The 18,462-nt window shown below is 38.9% G+C and overlaps 1 protein-coding gene across 1 annotated transcript in view; it reads right to left on the bottom strand.

Annotated features, from left to right (window-relative positions):
- Nucleotides 1-6,443: 6,443 nt before the first annotated feature.
- The window catches only part of NCAPG2 (non-SMC condensin II complex subunit G2), a 51,163-nt gene continuing 39,144 nt past the window's right edge, over nt 6,444-18,462 (bottom strand). The window contains exons 25-28 of the mRNA XM_026842581.1: nt 17,015-17,115; nt 12,705-12,802; nt 12,215-12,317; nt 6,444-6,563 (exon numbers count right to left, since the gene is read on the bottom strand). Coding sequence (XP_026698382.1) covers nt 6,512-6,563; nt 12,215-12,317; nt 12,705-12,802; nt 17,015-17,115 — 354 coding nt within the window. The 3' untranslated portion in view covers nt 6,444-6,511. The remainder of the gene's footprint in view (nt 6,564-12,214; nt 12,318-12,704; nt 12,803-17,014; nt 17,116-18,462) is intronic.

The following is an 18,462-nucleotide window of genomic DNA, read 5'->3' as shown; positions in this document are numbered from 1 at the left end:
CCTTTATCTCCTTTGATGTTGGCATATGGCTGCACAGGATTCACGCACCTTTCCAGCAAGAACTGGTGTTCTTGTACCTGCTTAAAATGTAAGGCTTTACAGCAAAGCATCTGTTTCTGCAGCATATAAAAAAATTATTAACTGAAGACAAGGATTATTGTAGGAATAGTAAGATGGGTAAGGAACTAATTGAACAGAAGAGGGAAATAGATTAGGCTGAAAAGGAATTACTAATGATATTTTGGAATGGCACCTTATTTAATATTTTCATTAGTGACAGCAGAAAACATAAGTATAAACTAATGAAATTTGAACATATATTTGAAACTGGAACAAAGTTGACAGCAATATAAAACAAAGGACCAGAACTTTACGCAGGAAAAATTTAGTAATGTGAAGTAATATAAGCACCATGAAATAAATGTAATGTCATGTGTTTGAGAACCAAGTTGTTTTGCTGAAAACAAGGTGTTCCTATGGTTTAAAAAAAAAAAAAAAGACACAGGAGAAAAAGGTTGTTAACAGCTTCTACTTCCTAGAGTCATAAGCAGTAAGAAAATAGTACTAACAGAACTCCTACCACAATACTGTTTTCAAAAAATGCTAACAGATAGAAAGTGAATTTCCACTGCTAAAGTTTCCTCAGCACTAATGCATATAATTTCTGCAGCTTTTCTAGACCCACTATGTGGAACTGGACAGAGGCAAATGACCCACTGTTGTTAGAGAAGACTGAGGACACATCTATGCTGAACAACCTAACTCAGTCCCAATGATTGGTGAGTAAATTAAACCTAAAATTTTGTGGCTTTTTGAAGCCTAGGGCTGTGCTTAGGGTCATGCTCAGACAAGCAGCAATACAGTGACACAGAGCCCAGGACTAAGAAGTCTTATCTGAAGTAGATTAGGCAAGATTTGTGCCTATTTGCAATGGCTTAATCAAACTGAAGGGCTGCTGGCTGCCTGGGGAAAGTTTTGCAGCTGCGCCTGAAAGCTGCCCTTGACCAGATAATTGTTAAGATCTTGTGTGGCTCAAGTACTTAAGCCACACTGTCCTGTCTGAAATGGACCTAGAGACCTACTGCTCTAGGTACTCGGTCTTGGTTCACGAGACACTGGAGCAGATCAGCAAATACTACTCCAGGGCAGCTGGTGTGTCTCGTGATTTCACATTGCAGGCACTACCCTAAGTATTCTGCACTAAGCATTTATCAAGTGAGGTGAAAGATTCTATCAAAATTAGTCTCTGATTTCCTTCCGTAAGTTAGAAGACCTCAGGGCACTTGACAGCAGCACATGTGAGTTTAAGTGCAAAGTAAGTTGCAGCCATCATGAGAGTAAACAGCAGGTGCAAGGTGGATTTTTTTTTTTCTTGGCAAATCTGAAAATTTGTGTGCTTGGCTCTGTACCTGAAGACATTTATTTGCTACAGAAGAAGCTTGAGAGCTTATCCTGGCTTTTCTTTAGCTCATAATTTGAAGCTGTGATAGATAGAAGACTGCTGGACTTTGTTTCCCAGCCAAACAACAGAGCAAATTAACATTGCCATCAAAAAAAGGGACCAAGCCTCTACAAATAAAGTTAAAACACAGACAATTACTGGAAATAGTTTAAAGCTAATGCTTTCTTCCATAATAATATACTGAATATATATGCATGAAGGGGAGAGCTATAGGCATGCCACTTACATGTACCACTGTGACTAGAAAATGTATTCTTCAGGTAGTTGTACACCAAGAGTGACCACCAATGCAAGTTGCTCAAAGGAGTATCTTAGAATGGTGTTGTCTTGTTCATATTTTAAGAAAATGTATTAATCAAAGTCAAGTTCAACTTCTTGAAAAAGCTGAACAGATCTCAAAGGGTTTGTCCTAAAACTATGGGAGGTTCTCAGACAGTTAGGACAGTGCAGCTGGCTGAAGACTAAGATTATTCCATAACAAAACCCGAAGACCAACCCCTGTCCCCCAGCAGCACTTCAACAGCACTTCCAATTGATAAGAGAAAACAAATCTGGTTTACAGATTTCCAAAAGATAACTCAGCTTAAGGAACATACTGTTTATATCTTTGAAACAGAAGGAAAATGTAAGGATTTAACATTTTGGCAAGACTTGCAATGAGAACAGCAAGTAAGACCTAGAACTCATGATATTTTTGTGAAATTTGCCACAAAGACTCAAGGAGAAAGCACTGAGAGACCTTGGCTCAAAGAATACTAACGTCATTATTTGTGTTGCAGAAAGCCAATGTTTGTTCATCTGTCAGAGCAGTTACAGTAGAGCTGGACTAGGAATTCAACTGAAATCTATACACCAGCTGCACAACTAACAAAAAACAATTTCAGCACTCCTGAGAACCACTTGAGTACCAGCCACCAAGAGTACAAATGTTTATCTTTACATGTTCTTACCCTTCCCAGCAATATCACCTTGGAATTCTCCAGAAGAAATCTGTGTATTTTTATAGTGGTATTACCTTTATTTTTTTCAGGCTCAGGGATGTTACATCTGTAACAAGTATCCCATGAAAAATGAAAACTGAAAAAGCAATATTATGAGGACAAACAGGCAGTAAATCTGGATTCTTTTCTAACCTCATGAGTAAATACTGAAAGACTGAGAAGCAGACGAAAGAAACTGTGATTTACATATTCATTAAGTAATTTGTATAACCAGAAGATTTAAAAGATCATTACTGGAACAACTGCCTGTTAGCAGATGTAGAAGACTGAAGGCCGAAGAACACAGTTTTTATAAAGGTTGATAGAAAAACAGTTGGCAGATCTACAGATACCTGCTGTGGCAGCATTAGTCTTTTTGGTCAGGCTACTGTTGGGGATAAAGGTAAATCTCTCAGAATTCATGAATCCATACACGTAGTGTTGCAAAGCCTGACAGTTGTTTATTAAGGATTTGATTGCTTTCAAATACCATGATTTAAGCTAAATAAGCTTTTATCCATTAGGGAAGTTTTATGCACTAAGGTCAAGTATGAACTTGATGCAAAGCAGGATGAAGGTAGTTCATTGCACTTGATAGAGCAGATACTAGAAAAAAGTCTTATTCTCTTACCACAGAAAGAAAAACAGCACAGCAGATGGCTGTTTAGATAGCTGGGGGTACAGCGCTGTGCACAAAATAAAAATCAAGAATGAGGAGTCTATCTTAATTGGCTAAAATTGTTAATTTTCTTTTCAGCGCCACTCAGCAACATTGGAGACCTCAATAAAGCCATTTGCATAGACACATAGTGAGAATCATGTCACTTAATTGTAACTAAGATATCCAGGTCTAAGCTGGTCACTGTATGCTACTTCTAGTTCGTGGTTGAATTGTTTTCGGGGACTCCTGTTTGATTTTCTAAAACAGACAAAAATGTATCACCATGAGCTGTACTCATCTTGGTTGGGATAGTTAAACTTCTTTACAGTAGCTTGTATGGGGCTGTGTTTTTGATTTGTGCTGAAAACAGTATTGATGATAGCACAGGGATGTTTTAGCTATTGCTGAGCACTGCTTGCACTGCTTACACTGCATCAAGACCTTTGCTGCTCCTCACGCTGCCCCAACAGAGAGGAGGCTGGGGGTGTGCAAGAGTTTGGGAGGGGACACAGCTGGGACAGCTGACCCCAGCTGACTAAAGGGACATCCCATACTGTGTGACATCATGCTCAGCATATACAGCTGAGGGGAAGGTTGGCAGGACTGGTTGGGCATCGATGAGCAATTTTCATTTGCATCACTTGTCTTCCTTGGGCTTTATTTTTCTGTCCTTTTCTCATTTTCTTCTATTTTTTAAAAATTAATACTATTTAATTATTAAACAAGTTTTTATCTCAACCAATTAGTTTCTTTCTCACTTTTACCAATTCTCCCCCCATGTGGTGGGTTGACCCTTTCTGGACACCAGGTGCCCACCAAAGCTGCTCTATCACTCCACAGCTGGACAGGGGAGAGAAAATAATGACATAGGGCTCATGGGTCGAGATAAGGATAGGGATTGGTCGCTCAGCAATTACTGTCACTGGCAAACCAGATAGAACTTGAGGAAATTAGTTTCATTTATTACCAAAAAAATCAGAGCAGGAGTGAGAAATAAAACCAAATCTTAAAAAACCCTACCTTCTCCCCATCCCTCCCTTCTTCCCAGGCTCAACTTTGCTCCCAATTTCTCTACCTCCCTCCCCCCCCAGCAGCACAGGGGGATGGGGAATGGGGGTTGCAGTCAGTTCATCACCCATTTTTTCTGCTACTCCTTCCTTCTCATGGGAAGGACTCCTCACACTCTCCCCCTGCTCGTGTGGGGTCCCACACACAGTACAGTCCTGCACAAACTTCTCCAATGTGTCCTTCCCATGTGCTGCAGCTCTTCAAGAACTTCTCCAGTGTGGGTCCCTCACACAGGCTGCAGTCTTTCAGGAACAGACTGCTCCAGCATGGGTCCCCCATGGGGTCACAAATCCTGCCAGCAAATCTGCCCCAGTGTGGGCCTCCCACAGGATCACAGCCTCCTTCAGACACACACCTGCTCTGGCCTGGGCTCCCCACAGGCTGCAGGTGGGTCTCTGCTACCCTGTTATCCTCCAAGGGCTGCAGGGGCACAGCCTGCCTCACCATGGGCTGCACCACAGGCCACAGGGGAATCTCTGCTCCAGAGCCTGGAGCACCTCCTCCTCTTCCTTCCTCACTGACCTTGATGTCTGCAGAGTCATTGCTCTCACACATTCTCCCTCCTTTCTCCCAACTGCTGCTGGAGTTGTGCAGGTTTTTCCCCCCTTCTTAAGATACTTTATCGCAGAGGTGCTACCACTGTCACTGATGGGCTTGGCCTTGGTCAGCGGCGTGTCCATCTTGGAGCCGACTGACATCGGCTCTGTTGGACACAGGGAGGCTTCCGGCAGCCTCTTACAGAAGGCTGTAGGTCCCTTGCTACCACAACCATGCCATGCAAACCCTAACACACCCCATTCCACCAAGGGTGAGGGGAGTTGGTAAGCAACTGTGTGATGCTTAGTTGCTGGTTGGGGTTAAACCACACAAGATTAGACATCTAATTTACAGATAGCTCAGTTAAGGCAAAATAACATTCTACAGTCAGCATTCTATTAGAAGTCTTGGGAGAACATCTGGTTGCATTAAGAAAATTAAATAAGTGGCTTACATGTCTGTATGATCTGCATCATTAGTATTAATTTATAAAAAGTTAAATATGAAACAATTTAATTTATGTACCAATCAAGTGTATGTTTAATAGGTAGGGCATTTCCCCTCCAGTACACTTGTCACTGAATCACATGAGTATCGAAGCTGGGAGAAAGCTCAAGAGATCCAGTTGAATCCCCAGCTCAGGCAGGGCAAATGAAAATTGTGACATGATGGTCATGGCTTTGTCAGTCAAGTTCTGCACCTCTCTAAGAATGGATGTTCCACAGCCTTTCTGAGCAACCTCTTCATGTTCCATTTTCAGTTTCAATTCGCCCTCATCATGAAATCTTTTTTTTATGTCCAAGAATTCCTTTTGCTTTGAGTTATTTTCATTCCCTCAAATTATCCTCATGTGTACATCTGAAAAAAGTCTTTTCTTAACCCTCATGCAGTAGTCCTTCTGCAGTTGCCTATGCTGGTACACAGGCTTAGTCCATTATGGGTAGAAGAGCATGTGTCTTTGTTGAACACCATGAGTGGCTGATTGTTAAGTCCAGCTTGTCAGGATGCCATTGAACAGGAGAACCTTAACCCTCAGTGTATCCACCACTGCTCCCAAAGTGTTGTCATCTGCTAACAGACTGTGGCAGCATTTCATCCCATCTCCCAAAATTTTAATAAAAATGTTAAATATATTGGCAACAGTATCTGCTCTGATGAATGTCTAGTAATGGGCTGTCACTGACTTTGTAGCATCATTACTCTGCAGGACTGATGATCCAGTCAGTTTCCCATGCACCTTCTAAGTCAACCCATCCAGTCCAGCTCTCTTCAGTTTGGCTGCAAGGATACCATATAAGCCTGTGTAAAAGTCCTGACTAAGGACAGGAAAGATAACATTCTCTGCACTCCTTCCACAAAAGAGAGGGAAATCAGGTTTGTTAGGCAGAGTTTGCCTGGATGAAGTCATGATGGCTCTTCTCAATTGCCATTTTGTCCTTCACCTGTCTCAAAAAGAAATTCATTTCCATAACCTCCAGGAATATGCTCTAGTCTTCCCAGGGACTGAGGTCACGCACCACCTCAAAGTATATAAGATACAATTTTCATTTGTTTTATAAAAGCAAAGATACTGATTTTACATGCCCCCCCAAAACAAGACATTTTTATATAGAATAACCTGTTTTACAGCCATATGAATAATCTTTACCATTACATGATTTATATATACACTTTTATACATTTTGTCTGCTTTAAATATACATAGTAACAGAAAAAAACCCTTTAAGTTTACAAGATCATATTTAAAAAAAAAAAAAAACAAACCACCTTCCTTTAATGTTCATGACAAAAGCTTCCGTGTGGTCAAGGATTCAAAAATTCATCCAAAATTTTCTGAGATGATTCATACAGGATTCTGAAATGGCATAAACCAGTGCATAACAGGATTAGATATGCTAAATGCTAAATCAATCCTTGACTATTTGATTCTCAGAGTATAGCTACGACATGATTTCTTTGACCAGTTACTCCATATTAGTTTAAATATTAAATATGCCTTTACAAATTACTTTTGAAATAGCTGAAGTTTTTTTCTTTTAACTTTTCCATTTTTCTGCTGATCATCTGTAGCAAGCCAGTTTAAATTACTATGTCAATTCAAGCACATTTTCTATTATTTCATCATCTAAAGAACCTACTTATTTTCTTCACAGTATTTTTACTGTTTATGTTTGAAAGAAAAGTCAAATCCTTTACCAATAATTCACACTCAGGCCATTTGTCATTCTTTTACTTTCTTCCTTTCTCCCTCATTCTTCAGTCTTCATTTTTGCCCTCATCTGTGGCAACTTTTTCCCAAGCCTGAGCTTTCTATCTTATCCTTATTAGCAGCAGCCTCCTTGATCTGCATATACAGCCCTTAGTCCCTTTCTGACTCTCTTTTGTCTCACTCCCTAAACAATCCCAAAGATCAGCTCTGAAATTTCCATTTGGCAGGCCTTATTTATTTTCTTACATTCCCTGACATAGTCGCTCTCTAGCCTTCACAGCTGCATTCTCACACAACTTCTAACAATGCCTTAAAATATCCTCAAAAGACAAAAGTGGGTACACTGTGGTCTTCTGTCAAAACATTATTTCACTGTTAACCACTATATTCTTCACATTACTTTTGTAAAAGATTCTGTCACCTGTATTTGTCAAGCATTTTTTTCTCCATATTTTTATTATTATACTCCTAGACTGATGCCCCAAAGTTAATCAGTCATTAATCATGATGAGTTAGGGCATTCATCATGAGACACCAGGACCTGAAATACAAGAGGCACCTCTATTTTCATAGCAGTATGTTGGATGTCAGGGGTCCCTGAATTCAGACTGCCATGGGGGTATCATATGCTCCTCTTTATAGTGCTAGATCCTTTAAATCATGATGGATGTCAACTGTCAAAATAAGCTAGTGTTATAATGTACTATAAAACTAGTATAATCAGTTAAGTACTGTTGTTTTAGATACAATGCTACTTTGTATAAATTTTATTTTGTTACAATTTAAGACTAATAAAACAATAGATCTGTAATGTGGGACCATGTACCTGAAGCGTACTGGGGACAACGAGCCATCATTGAAAATAACTGCATACCTCCCCAAACACATTTAAGTCGGTTTTACCAGGTACCTTTCTACTGAACTTTTAGACAGGTGGCAGACATCTCACACACAAAGTTATATTATAAAACAACTCAAAAATCATTATTTACAGATGCAATGAGAGTGCAATAGAGCTTAGGAAGCTAGCTAAACAATAATACCGAAGAAATCTCTTTCGGCACAGCCATTCGCTAAATTTAAATTCTACTACTCATATATCAAAATGCTAATTAAATTAAATACAGAATATTAAATAAAATTTATTATTCTATAGCACATTTGGTTTTACAGAGTATGGAACATTTTTCTCTAGCCTCCGAATCACTGCATTGACAGCTTTATTCACTTTTTTTGCTAGGCATAAATATCTGCATTTTATAAACTAAACTAATGTGTGTGTCATTACTCTTGAGGAAAATCTCTCAATATACAATATGTTGTCCAGAATTATTAAGTGTACTGAACAGCATTTTTAAAATAATGGACCCGCAGGGCCAACTTAAACTGCTAACTCAGCTGAAGAGGGAAGACTAAATTACAGTGAAAATTTTTGCTTCTGAAACAGCGCAACAATTCCTTGTTTAAGGGCACCACTTTAATTACTACACAAGATAGTATTTCCACTTTTTTCTTTCTCTGCTAATATGTAATAGATTACTTCTAAGTCTAAATTTAAGATGCTGGCACAAAATGCCAAGTCTCTTGGGAAATTAAAGAATGTCACTGTTTCCTGGTATACCTGAGTATTAAATAAAATAATCCCTCAAGGAGTTATTATGAGATAATGCATTCAGAAGCAAAAAGTAATAATACTATTAAGTATGAGTTAAAAAAACAGTAACATATTTTAGCACGCATCAGTGCAGCACTGTGTGTTATAAGATTGTGCTCAAAGTAATGATCAGAGATCTAGCTTGCAGCATACCATAACTAAAATTCTAGTGTTTGGTAAGTAGAGCAGGATGATAAAATAGTTTACAAAGAACAGGGTACATCTCAGACTGTTATATGTTAGCACACTAGCACTGCAGCGTGACATGTGGCACAACAGAAGACACTAGAGGCCCAGCCTGGTTCAACATTATGTCTATCTGAAAAAGCACAAACACACTTTAAACTAGTCAAGCAAAACCTAATCAGTGAAGAACTGCCTCCTAACATTTTTTTCAGCATTAATTCTTTTAACCTTCTGGAGAGGAAAAGTCCCCAACAGACCTGTACAAATATGAAACCTCCCAAATTCTGCAAAACTGTGTGATAGCTTCTGAATTTTGTTATCATATTGCAATTCTGAATCTTGTTAAAAATACTTCCCATCATCATGTTCATATTCCTGATTTTTAATTTCATCGGCATCTCTTAGTTTTATATTACACAAAGGTAGCCTTACATATATCACAAAATCAAAACACTGTGTAGCATCTTACGCTCTTCATCTGCCCCATCTTCTAGGTTGATTTGTCCCTGTTCACTGGGCAGAGAAGATCATATAGATTCATAAAGCAATTATCTGTGTTCTTACTGAAATTTATAGTCAGTAGTGCACTCAAGTGGCAGCAATCATTCATTTTAATGTGCCTATTCATTTAATCATGTTAAGAATGGCTTTAATTTCTCAGCCTTTTTCTCAGCGTTTTCTACTGTCTTGATTATAAGAAGTGTAAACTGAATCATGATACTATGCTGCTCAACTTTGAGATCATTATTATTATTTTTTAAAATATTCTAGTGGAATGCTTGCCAACCCAACATGAAATGATTTCATTTAAAAAAAAAGTTCTTAGTCTATTTCTGTTTGATTTTGTTTCTAAGCTAGGTCCCAACCAAGAGAAATTTATTCACAGCCAAGCAACTAATTAAAACAATCTACCCAGGAAGCAGTCACTCTGAATTTTACAAGTCCAATTATGTAGTGAATTTTTTTTTAAATAAGATATTTTTTGGTTCTTTACCAATTTTATGTTACATAAGCACAATTCCCTCTGTGGAAACCGCTCAAAGTCTTGACAGCAAAATTTCTGTTTTCTGTTTGCTCATTGCAGGCAGGAAATGGAACTGAAGGGTGCACTGGTTTTGATTCCCCCCCTATTTTTTTTTTTAAATAAATCCCATAACTGAAGTGGCTCATATATAGTATAAAACTTTCCTGTCTAGTTCTTAAGATACTGCATCTCTTTAAATAATAGTAACATAATACCCTTTTGGCACTGATTTAATAGCATATTTAAATGAACGAATGCATATTTTGTTAGCAACAACATAACTACTCTATTGTATTGTCCTGAATATCAGGCTTTTTTTTTTCCCTGGAAAAATCCAATTTACCTTCTGCATTTCTGAACCACTTCCAATTGGATATTTACTGTACAGCCTTCTAAAGTTGTACCACTGCCAGAAAACTTAATGTAGCTGTTGAGATTCTGAATACAACTGAATTGCAAACTCTAAGGATTCAAGTATCATAACAGGAAACAAGTATAGCCTATGTGGCCTCCTTGATAAAATATCTTATTTTTCATACAGTAGGATCTCATAACTTCAGTCTTGGCTTTAAATTTGTAACACCAATTCAGGCACAGCACAGCTTCCAAAGGTCTATGTCTAGTCACCACACTGCCAGAGAACAACATGCTTGAAGCTAGTGATCCACAGGAAGAGTGTGCTGTGGAAGCGTGCTTAGGTCTGAAGGGCCATGCAAGAAACTCTTGGAGTAAAGTGAAATGGATTTGTTTTGGTTTTGTTTTAATTTAAAGTCTGTCTACTCTATACCCATTGAAGAATTAGAGACTGCAAAGGCCTCTGAATGTTCAGGCCACTGTGATGCTTTACCAACCTTTCTCAATATTTTTGGATGAATGTCCATAACCATAGTCTGTTTTCTTCATATTCTATGTTTGTGCTTTTTAATGTCTACTTTGCATGTTTTCTAACCCCAAGACCAGTTCAATAACTAGGCAGAAATCAAATGTAAACAAATTTTTAGACTTAAGAAAGTTAGAGACACTTAAGGTTAAAGCACTAATCATGGTTGTCTATCTTAAACAGGTCTGAAATAAATGATTGTAAATACAATGTAGTCAATTTTTAAGATACTTATCCCAAAAGTTCTGAAAGTCAACAAGGTATGACACCTAAATCCCCCAAAAGAGCAAAATAAAATCACCTGTGGAAAGATCTTGAAAATCATTGTTATATTCGGTTAAATTTCTATCATCTGCACAGGTATGGATTCATATGCTTAATAGCAAAATGTGGGAGAAAAATCTTCTAGTAATAAGAAACAGTAAATTCAGAGTACTTGCTTTGTTTTACACCTGCTGCTAACAGAACTGATTTTCATTTCAGAAATTAGTCCTGCCATATATTGGACCAGGTGGTAACACATTCAAATTAAATGAAAAAACCCATAAATTAAACACCACCCCACCCCCCCCGAATTTCAATAAGGCCAAATGCCGGGGGCTGCCCTTGGGCCACAACAACCCCCAGCAGCGCTACAGGCTTGGGGAGGAGTGGCTGGAGAGCTGCCAGTCAGAGAGGGACCTGGGGGTGTTGATTGACAGCCGGCTGAACAGGAGCCAGCAGTGTGCCCAGGGGGCCAAGAAGGCCAATGGCATCCTGGCTTGTGTCAGCAATAGCGTGGCCAGCAGGGACAGGGAAGGGATCTGACCCCTGGACTCGGCACTGGTGAGGCCGCCCCTCGATTCCTGTGTTCAGTTTTGGGCCCCTCACTACAAAAAGGACATTGAATGACTCGAGCGTGTCCAGAGAAGGGCAACGGAGCTGGTGCAGGGTCTGGAGCACAGGTCATACGGGGAGCGGCTGAGGGAACTGGGGGTGTTTGGTCTGGAGAAGAGGAGGCTGAGGGGAGACCTCATCGCCCTCTACAGCTGCCTGAGAGGAGGTTGCAGAGAGCTGGAGATGAGCCTCTTTAGCCTAGTATTAAGCAATAGGACAAGAGGGAATGGCCTCAAGTTGCTCCAGGGAAGGTTTAGACTGGACATTAGGAAGCATTTCTTTCCAGAAGAGGTTAGGTGTTGGAATGGGCTGCCCAGGGAGGCGGTGGAGTCCCCATCCCTGGAGGTGTTTAAGAGTTGGGCTGACACAGTGCTGAGGGACCTGGTGTAGTTGGGAACTGTCAGTGTTAGGTTAATGGTTGGACTGGATGATCTTCAAGGTCCTTTCCAACCTAGATGATTCTGTGATTCTTTAAATATGTAAAGATTGCAATCACAGAAAACATATGGGCAGGAAATTTAATACTGGGCTGGGCTCAATACCTCACTTTTTTACCCACTATTTTAAACCTTGCAATCAATCAGAATACTAACTGCATTATGTAAGTACAAAACACAGCCAATTATTGCTGAGAGGGTATAGGAGGGGTTAGTGTTCATTTCCCACCCCACATTTACCTTTCAGTGCTACTAGATTCTTGTGTGGCAGCATCCTTGCATGTTATCAGTTTACTCTGAATGGCAGGTACAATATCCTTCAGAAGTGAAGTTCTGTGTTTACCTATTTGAATCAAGATTATGGTGTAAAATTGGACAAAAATAATGTTTACCAAAAAGACATTCTGTATATTTTCATAGTATATTTCTTAAAAAAAGACTGCTTATTGAAAGATTAGATATTAGATTTTCATTGTCCTGGATTAATTACCGTGTATTTCAGCAAATCAGAATACAGAGATGAACCCTGTGAGTTAGCAGACAGTTATGTTTTTAAACTCACTACACAAATACTGAAAATCCAAAGCTTAACAAGATAATTTACAAATTATATAACCTTAAGTCCTGTAGAAAAATGGTAACTTAACAGGATGAAGATAAGTGCCTGTTGAACTGTATAAGAATTCAGCTTTCAAAATATAGCACAAAAAAAGGACAAAATTTGACTGACCTTTAATTATAATCACAATGCAGAGAGTAGCCGTTAGACTAAAAATCCCTTCAATTTCTTCAGAGAGAATGCATTCCATTAATACACTTAAGAATGACCTAACGAAAAAACAAAGCAAAAGTACATCATACATCATGTTTCTTTCAAAATAGAACTGAACAGAAGTTTGTGACTACGCTACCCGGCCACCATAGCTTCAAAGATACCATGCAAGACAAAGCAGTGGTTATTGGGTAACTTAAGACTACATGCTGCTTCTGGAACTGAGAATATCTGAATTAGCAGAATGATAAATTGCTCGGGAAGAAAATAAAGAAGTTTGTACACAGAATAAGTAGCTGTTAAGAAAAATTAAGAGCTCGTGGACTATTCTGAGAATTACACTACTCATTCCAGTGGAATTTAACTCGCATAAATTGTAGTGAAATTTCTAACTAAAATGTCTGCAGAAGTTTAAAAAAAACCCCCACATTCTATGATTCCTATAGTTTGTTAGTAATTACTCATGCCCTTAAAACTATTACTACTTCTAGCCTGATTAGAAATTGGAGTTTAATTAACACTTTGGTCTAAAATGTTTATCTTGTAAAAATTCAAATAGATAGGTTTCTAATTACAGTGAAGAATGTTTACAACTCAATATAGGCCCCAAACACTTCCAAACTACATTTTAGATGTTCAAAGTATGGACGGACTAACAGAATCAAATCAACTGTTCATTGCAAAGTCTGAGATACATATCGAGTTAGTATTTATCTCAAGAGATTCACTTTTAGCAAAAGATGATAGCATTACCAGCAAGCTTCAGAGGTGTTTTGGGACATGTATCAAGTTAAAAAGAATGAAACAAGGGAGTCAAGGAAGAAGTCCAGCAACCAACCTAAACTGCAGTATGGAATAATACTACATAATGAAACCACTAATTGCTCATTATACTGTTTATGGTAAAAATAACATATTTAACTCAAAAGCAATTTTCAAACACAGAGAAAAATCAAAGAACAAGAGTGATAAAGCAGGAGATGGACAAGAACTGTAATCCTCATACTCCTCAGAGCACAAAACTAAATGTTCTGTGAAGAACTAAAGAAGAAACAGAGAGCAGTAGACGTTACAATAACCCTCTGTAAATACTACAAAATACCTTTGGTAATATTTTTATCTGTTACCAAAACTGAACAACATAAATACCCAGTTAATTGTTCATTAGGCTTTTACTGTGTGAAGATATCAGACCAAAATATGCAGTTTAGAAAAGAACTAACCTCCACTAGTGATTCAGTAAATGAGCTTTATAGAAGCTCAAATATTGCTTCAAAGAGCTGAGAAAGATGAAACCTCTTTAGGTTCTGAAATAGGTATTATGAAGTCACTCATACAATGCATTAATTTTATTATATCGTTGTGGACTAATGTGACCAAGTATTGATTCCATTTCATATTGCTCTTAAAATGCCGATAGTATTAAAATCAGAGTTTGACTTTATTGTTATCACTGTTTAAGTCAGTAAGCACACTTTTTAGTTCCATGAAGGAACACTATAATTTTATTAACCCATAATAAGACTCAGTGCAGCTGCCTTCCCCCACCTCCCTCTGAACAAGGGTCTTTGCCTGCAGGCAAAGATAAACTAGAACAGAACAATAAGCTATTTACAAAGACATTTGAGAGTTAAGTAGTTTGTTCCTATACAGATAGTTCCCTACTAAAGGAAAGAATACTCAACACAATTGGTCAGATAGTACCAAGTCACTCAAAATTATCACTGATATGTGAACTGAAATTCAGTGCTAGAGATTGACTAATTAGTAACTGAAAACATAACAGAGACATTGCAGAACCTGGTGCAAGATGATTGTGTTTTCACAGAACAGAAGCTTGCATCGAATTCTGTAATGTCAAAGGCTTTCACATTGGCATGGAAAGATGATAATTTCTGAGATACTAAATGATTTACTAAGGGAAACTGATTACGGCATATCAATACAGATTAAGAAAACAGCCTTAAAAGTACACAGAATACAGAATCATCTAGATTGGAAAGGACCTTGAAGATCATCCAGTCCAACCATTAACCTAACACTGACAGTTCCCAACTACACCAGATGCCTCAGCGCTAAGTCAACCTTACTCTTAAACACCTCCAGGGATGGGGACTCCACCACCTCCCTGGGCAGCCCATGCCAACACCTAACAACCTCTTCTGGAAAGAAATGCTTCCTAATGTACAGTCTAAATCTTCCTTGGCACAACTTGAGGCCATTCCCTCTTGTCCTATCACTTATTACTTAGTTAAAGAGACTCATCCCCAGCTCTCTGCAACCTCCTGTCAGGGAGCTGTAGAGGGCGATGAGGTCTCCCCTCAGCCTCCTCTTCTCCAGACTAAACACCCCCAGTTCCCTCAGCCGCTCCCCGTACGACCTGTGCTCCAGACCCTGCACCAGCTCCGTTGCCCTTCTCTGGACACGCTCGAGTCATTCAATGTCCTTTTTGTAGTGAGGGGCCCAAAACTGAACACAGGAATCGAGGGGCGGCCTCACCAGTGCCAAGTCCAGGGGTCAGATCCCTTCCCTGTCCCTGCTGGCCACGCTATTGCTGACACAAGCCAGGATGCCATTGGCCTTCTTGGCCCCCTGGGCACACTGCTGGCTCCTGTTCAGCCGGCTGTCAATCAACACCCCCAGGTCCCTCTCTGACTGGCAGCTCTCCAGCCACTCCTCCCCAAGCCTGTAGCGCTGCTGGGGGTTGTTGTGGCCCAAGGGCAGCCCCCGGCATTTGGCCTTATGGAAACTCCTCCAGTTGGGCTCAGCCCATGGCTCCAGCCTGTCCAGGTCTCTCTGCAGAGCCTCCCTACCCTCGAGCACATCAACACTCCCACCCAACCTGGTGTCATCTGCAAACTGACTGAGGGTGCACTCGATCCCCTGGTCTAGATCATCAATAAAGATGTTAAACAGGAGTGGCCCCAAAACCCAGCCCTGGGGAACACCACTCATGACTGGCCGCCAACTGGATTTAACTCTGTTCACCACAACTCTCTGGGCCTGGCCATCCAGACAGCTTTCTACCCAGCAAAGCATGTGATTGTCCAAGCCTTGAGCAGCCATTTTTGCCAGGAGAATGCTGTGGGAAAAAGCAGTTTCAGTCCTGAGGCACCAGGGGAACCAGATGTAAATTATCTCCTGACTTAGATGATCTTTGCACCAAAAATATAAATACTGGAAGATAGATACATGTTTATCAAAGTTTTCATAGAAACAAATCTGGTCCAAACCAGAAGTTTTCTCCGTCAAGAACAGAAGATTTTCCTTGACCACTACAGGAAAAAGTTTCAGAGGAATTCACCGAATTTCTGCATCTCTTTTGAAAAGAAATGTGTAAAATAATTGTGTTTCACTAAAAGACAGAGCCTTGATGGACAGCTGCTGCCTCACAGAAGAACAAATTTTGGATTAGGAAACCTTGCTGGACTCTCTGGAGTCCTTGGTTCGCAAGTTCAACTAGAACTAGAGAAGGATTGAGAAGGAAAAAAACACAACTCATGACAGCAGAGACAGGAATATTCAATGTCTGTCAGATAAGGTAGTTAAGAATAGGAGCTAGTTGTGATAAGTCATGGAGAATGACAGTACTTCTAAGGAATACACATTAGCCCCTTGATCATTTAAAAAAAGTCTTGTGTGTATAGTCATGTAAATAAAAATTGAAAGCAAAATTACATTCACTTGTGACAATTTTACAAGATATTCAGGCTACCCACTAAATGCAGCAAATTTTTAAAAAGGCAATTTAAAAAAAAGATAATGACATAACCCCACTTTTGGGGGCTTTTAAGATTCAGATGCTTTAAAACTAATCTGAATTTTGTGATTTTAATACAGCTGTAATACATTCGTTGCCTCATTGCAGACATTCTATTAAAGGATTAATGCTATTTCTTGTAAATATTTTATCTCATCTAATTACTTTTATATCGAGGAGACTAATATTTATAGTATGATATTATTTATTAGTCTAATATTTATGAAACAAGCAAGGCAATATGTACGATTAAGGAACTCATTTAGATGAACAGTCTTGTAATTAAAAAGCACTCTTAGAAGCAGACAAAAACATAGAAACAATCCTTCTAACCAATACCTACAAGTAATATGATGAGAGAAAAGGATTATTGAGTAGTGCAAGGAAATTTAGTAAGCACGAAATTCCTCAAAATTTATTTTAATTTCTAAATTCAAACTTTATTGAAAACATATAAACTCTTCTGCATTAGCAACAACCTTAGACAAATTAATGTAGAAACATTTACCTGACAACATTAACCGACTTCATAATTACGGCCATTAAACTGCTTGAAAGAGGAGGAAGGTCTGACATAGTCTTTGGTATAGTTAAGTCTTCACTGGAAGCCTAAAACCGAAAAAAGTCAACAACTGTTGTAGATCAAGAAATACATATCTGCAGAAAACATTGAAGGAAATCTGTATTTCAATAATTGGACTAACCAAGACCTATTCCTAAATAATTAGAAGAAATATTCATGCATGTTCTTTGAACAACCTTAACCCAATTGTGTTGTGTCCAAATAAACAAAAAAATTTAAATTAGAAAGGCTAAAACTAAAACAAATAAACAGTATTTTATCAAGGCAAATATTCTCTACAGTTGTTCTGAACAGAAGATTCATTTGACTGCATTGTTGGTCACTATAAAGATACAGCCCACTAAACACAAATGAGCAACCCTTGTGTCTCCAAGTTAAAGTGTGCATACATAGCTTCTAAAAATAATTTGGGTGACAGTGATTTCCTGATTCCCTGTGTCAGCTCTTTTTGGTATCTAGTTGAATAGCTGCCATGCTATTCAAACCTGAATTTTGATTTACTAGCACAATAGCCTGAGGGCAGGGAAAACCCCAGCTCAGATGACTTACTGCAGTGAACATTCATAATCTATGAGTATGAATCTGCACTATCATTCAAGACCATAAAATTCTACTCAGCGGCATCTGTAAAGAGCATGCTTTCATCTCACAGCCCCTCAGCTAATACATTAATATTTGGAGGTAGATCTCTGGTATTGTTTCCATTCCTTCTGTAATACACAATCTTAGAAGCAACGCTGTTGTACTCGGTACTTCCTGGCAACCATTTATTTCTGACATATCTGGCAACCACAGTAAGAGTACAGCCTCTGCTGAAGAACCTCTGCTCTTTCAGTTCTCAAAGCTTCCAATCTTACTAGCCATATTTGCTCCTAACACTACATGCATTTGGAATGTGCATTGGGAATGCTACCCTCCTCCTTCAAAGACAGTAATGGTTCCTTGGACTTTTGGCACATATAACAACCTCTACCTATATATTCAGTATTAGCTTCTTTACTTTCCAAAGAAACTCAGATCAGATATTTGGAAATCCTCTAGACAAAAAACAGAGGAACCAAAAAAAAGATGCAGTATGAGAAATGGATCTGTGTTGAAGCAAAGAATGCATAAGTGATCAGTGCCAAGCAAGACATCAACTTGCTTTGGAACAGGATTACAGACCCTTATGGGACAATTCCAGAATAGGGCGCTGGAATTTTTCAGAGACCAGTGGTTCACTTCTGAAGTTCCCTAATGCTGAGTGAGACAAAGTGAGATAAGTTTAGAACAAGTTCCTTTCCTCCTCATTTCCCAGAGCTTTTATTGCTGAGCACAACATTGTACGATATGGAATATGCCTTTGGTCAGTTTGCGTCAACTGCCTCAGCCGC

Source organism: Athene cunicularia (assembly GCF_003259725.1).
Source record: "Athene cunicularia isolate RWA chromosome 2 unlocalized genomic scaffold, athCun1 chr2_part1, whole genome shotgun sequence".
Lineage (NCBI taxonomy): Eukaryota > Metazoa > Chordata > Aves > Strigiformes > Strigidae > Athene > Athene cunicularia.
This window is presented reverse-complemented; position numbering and strand designations above follow the sequence as displayed.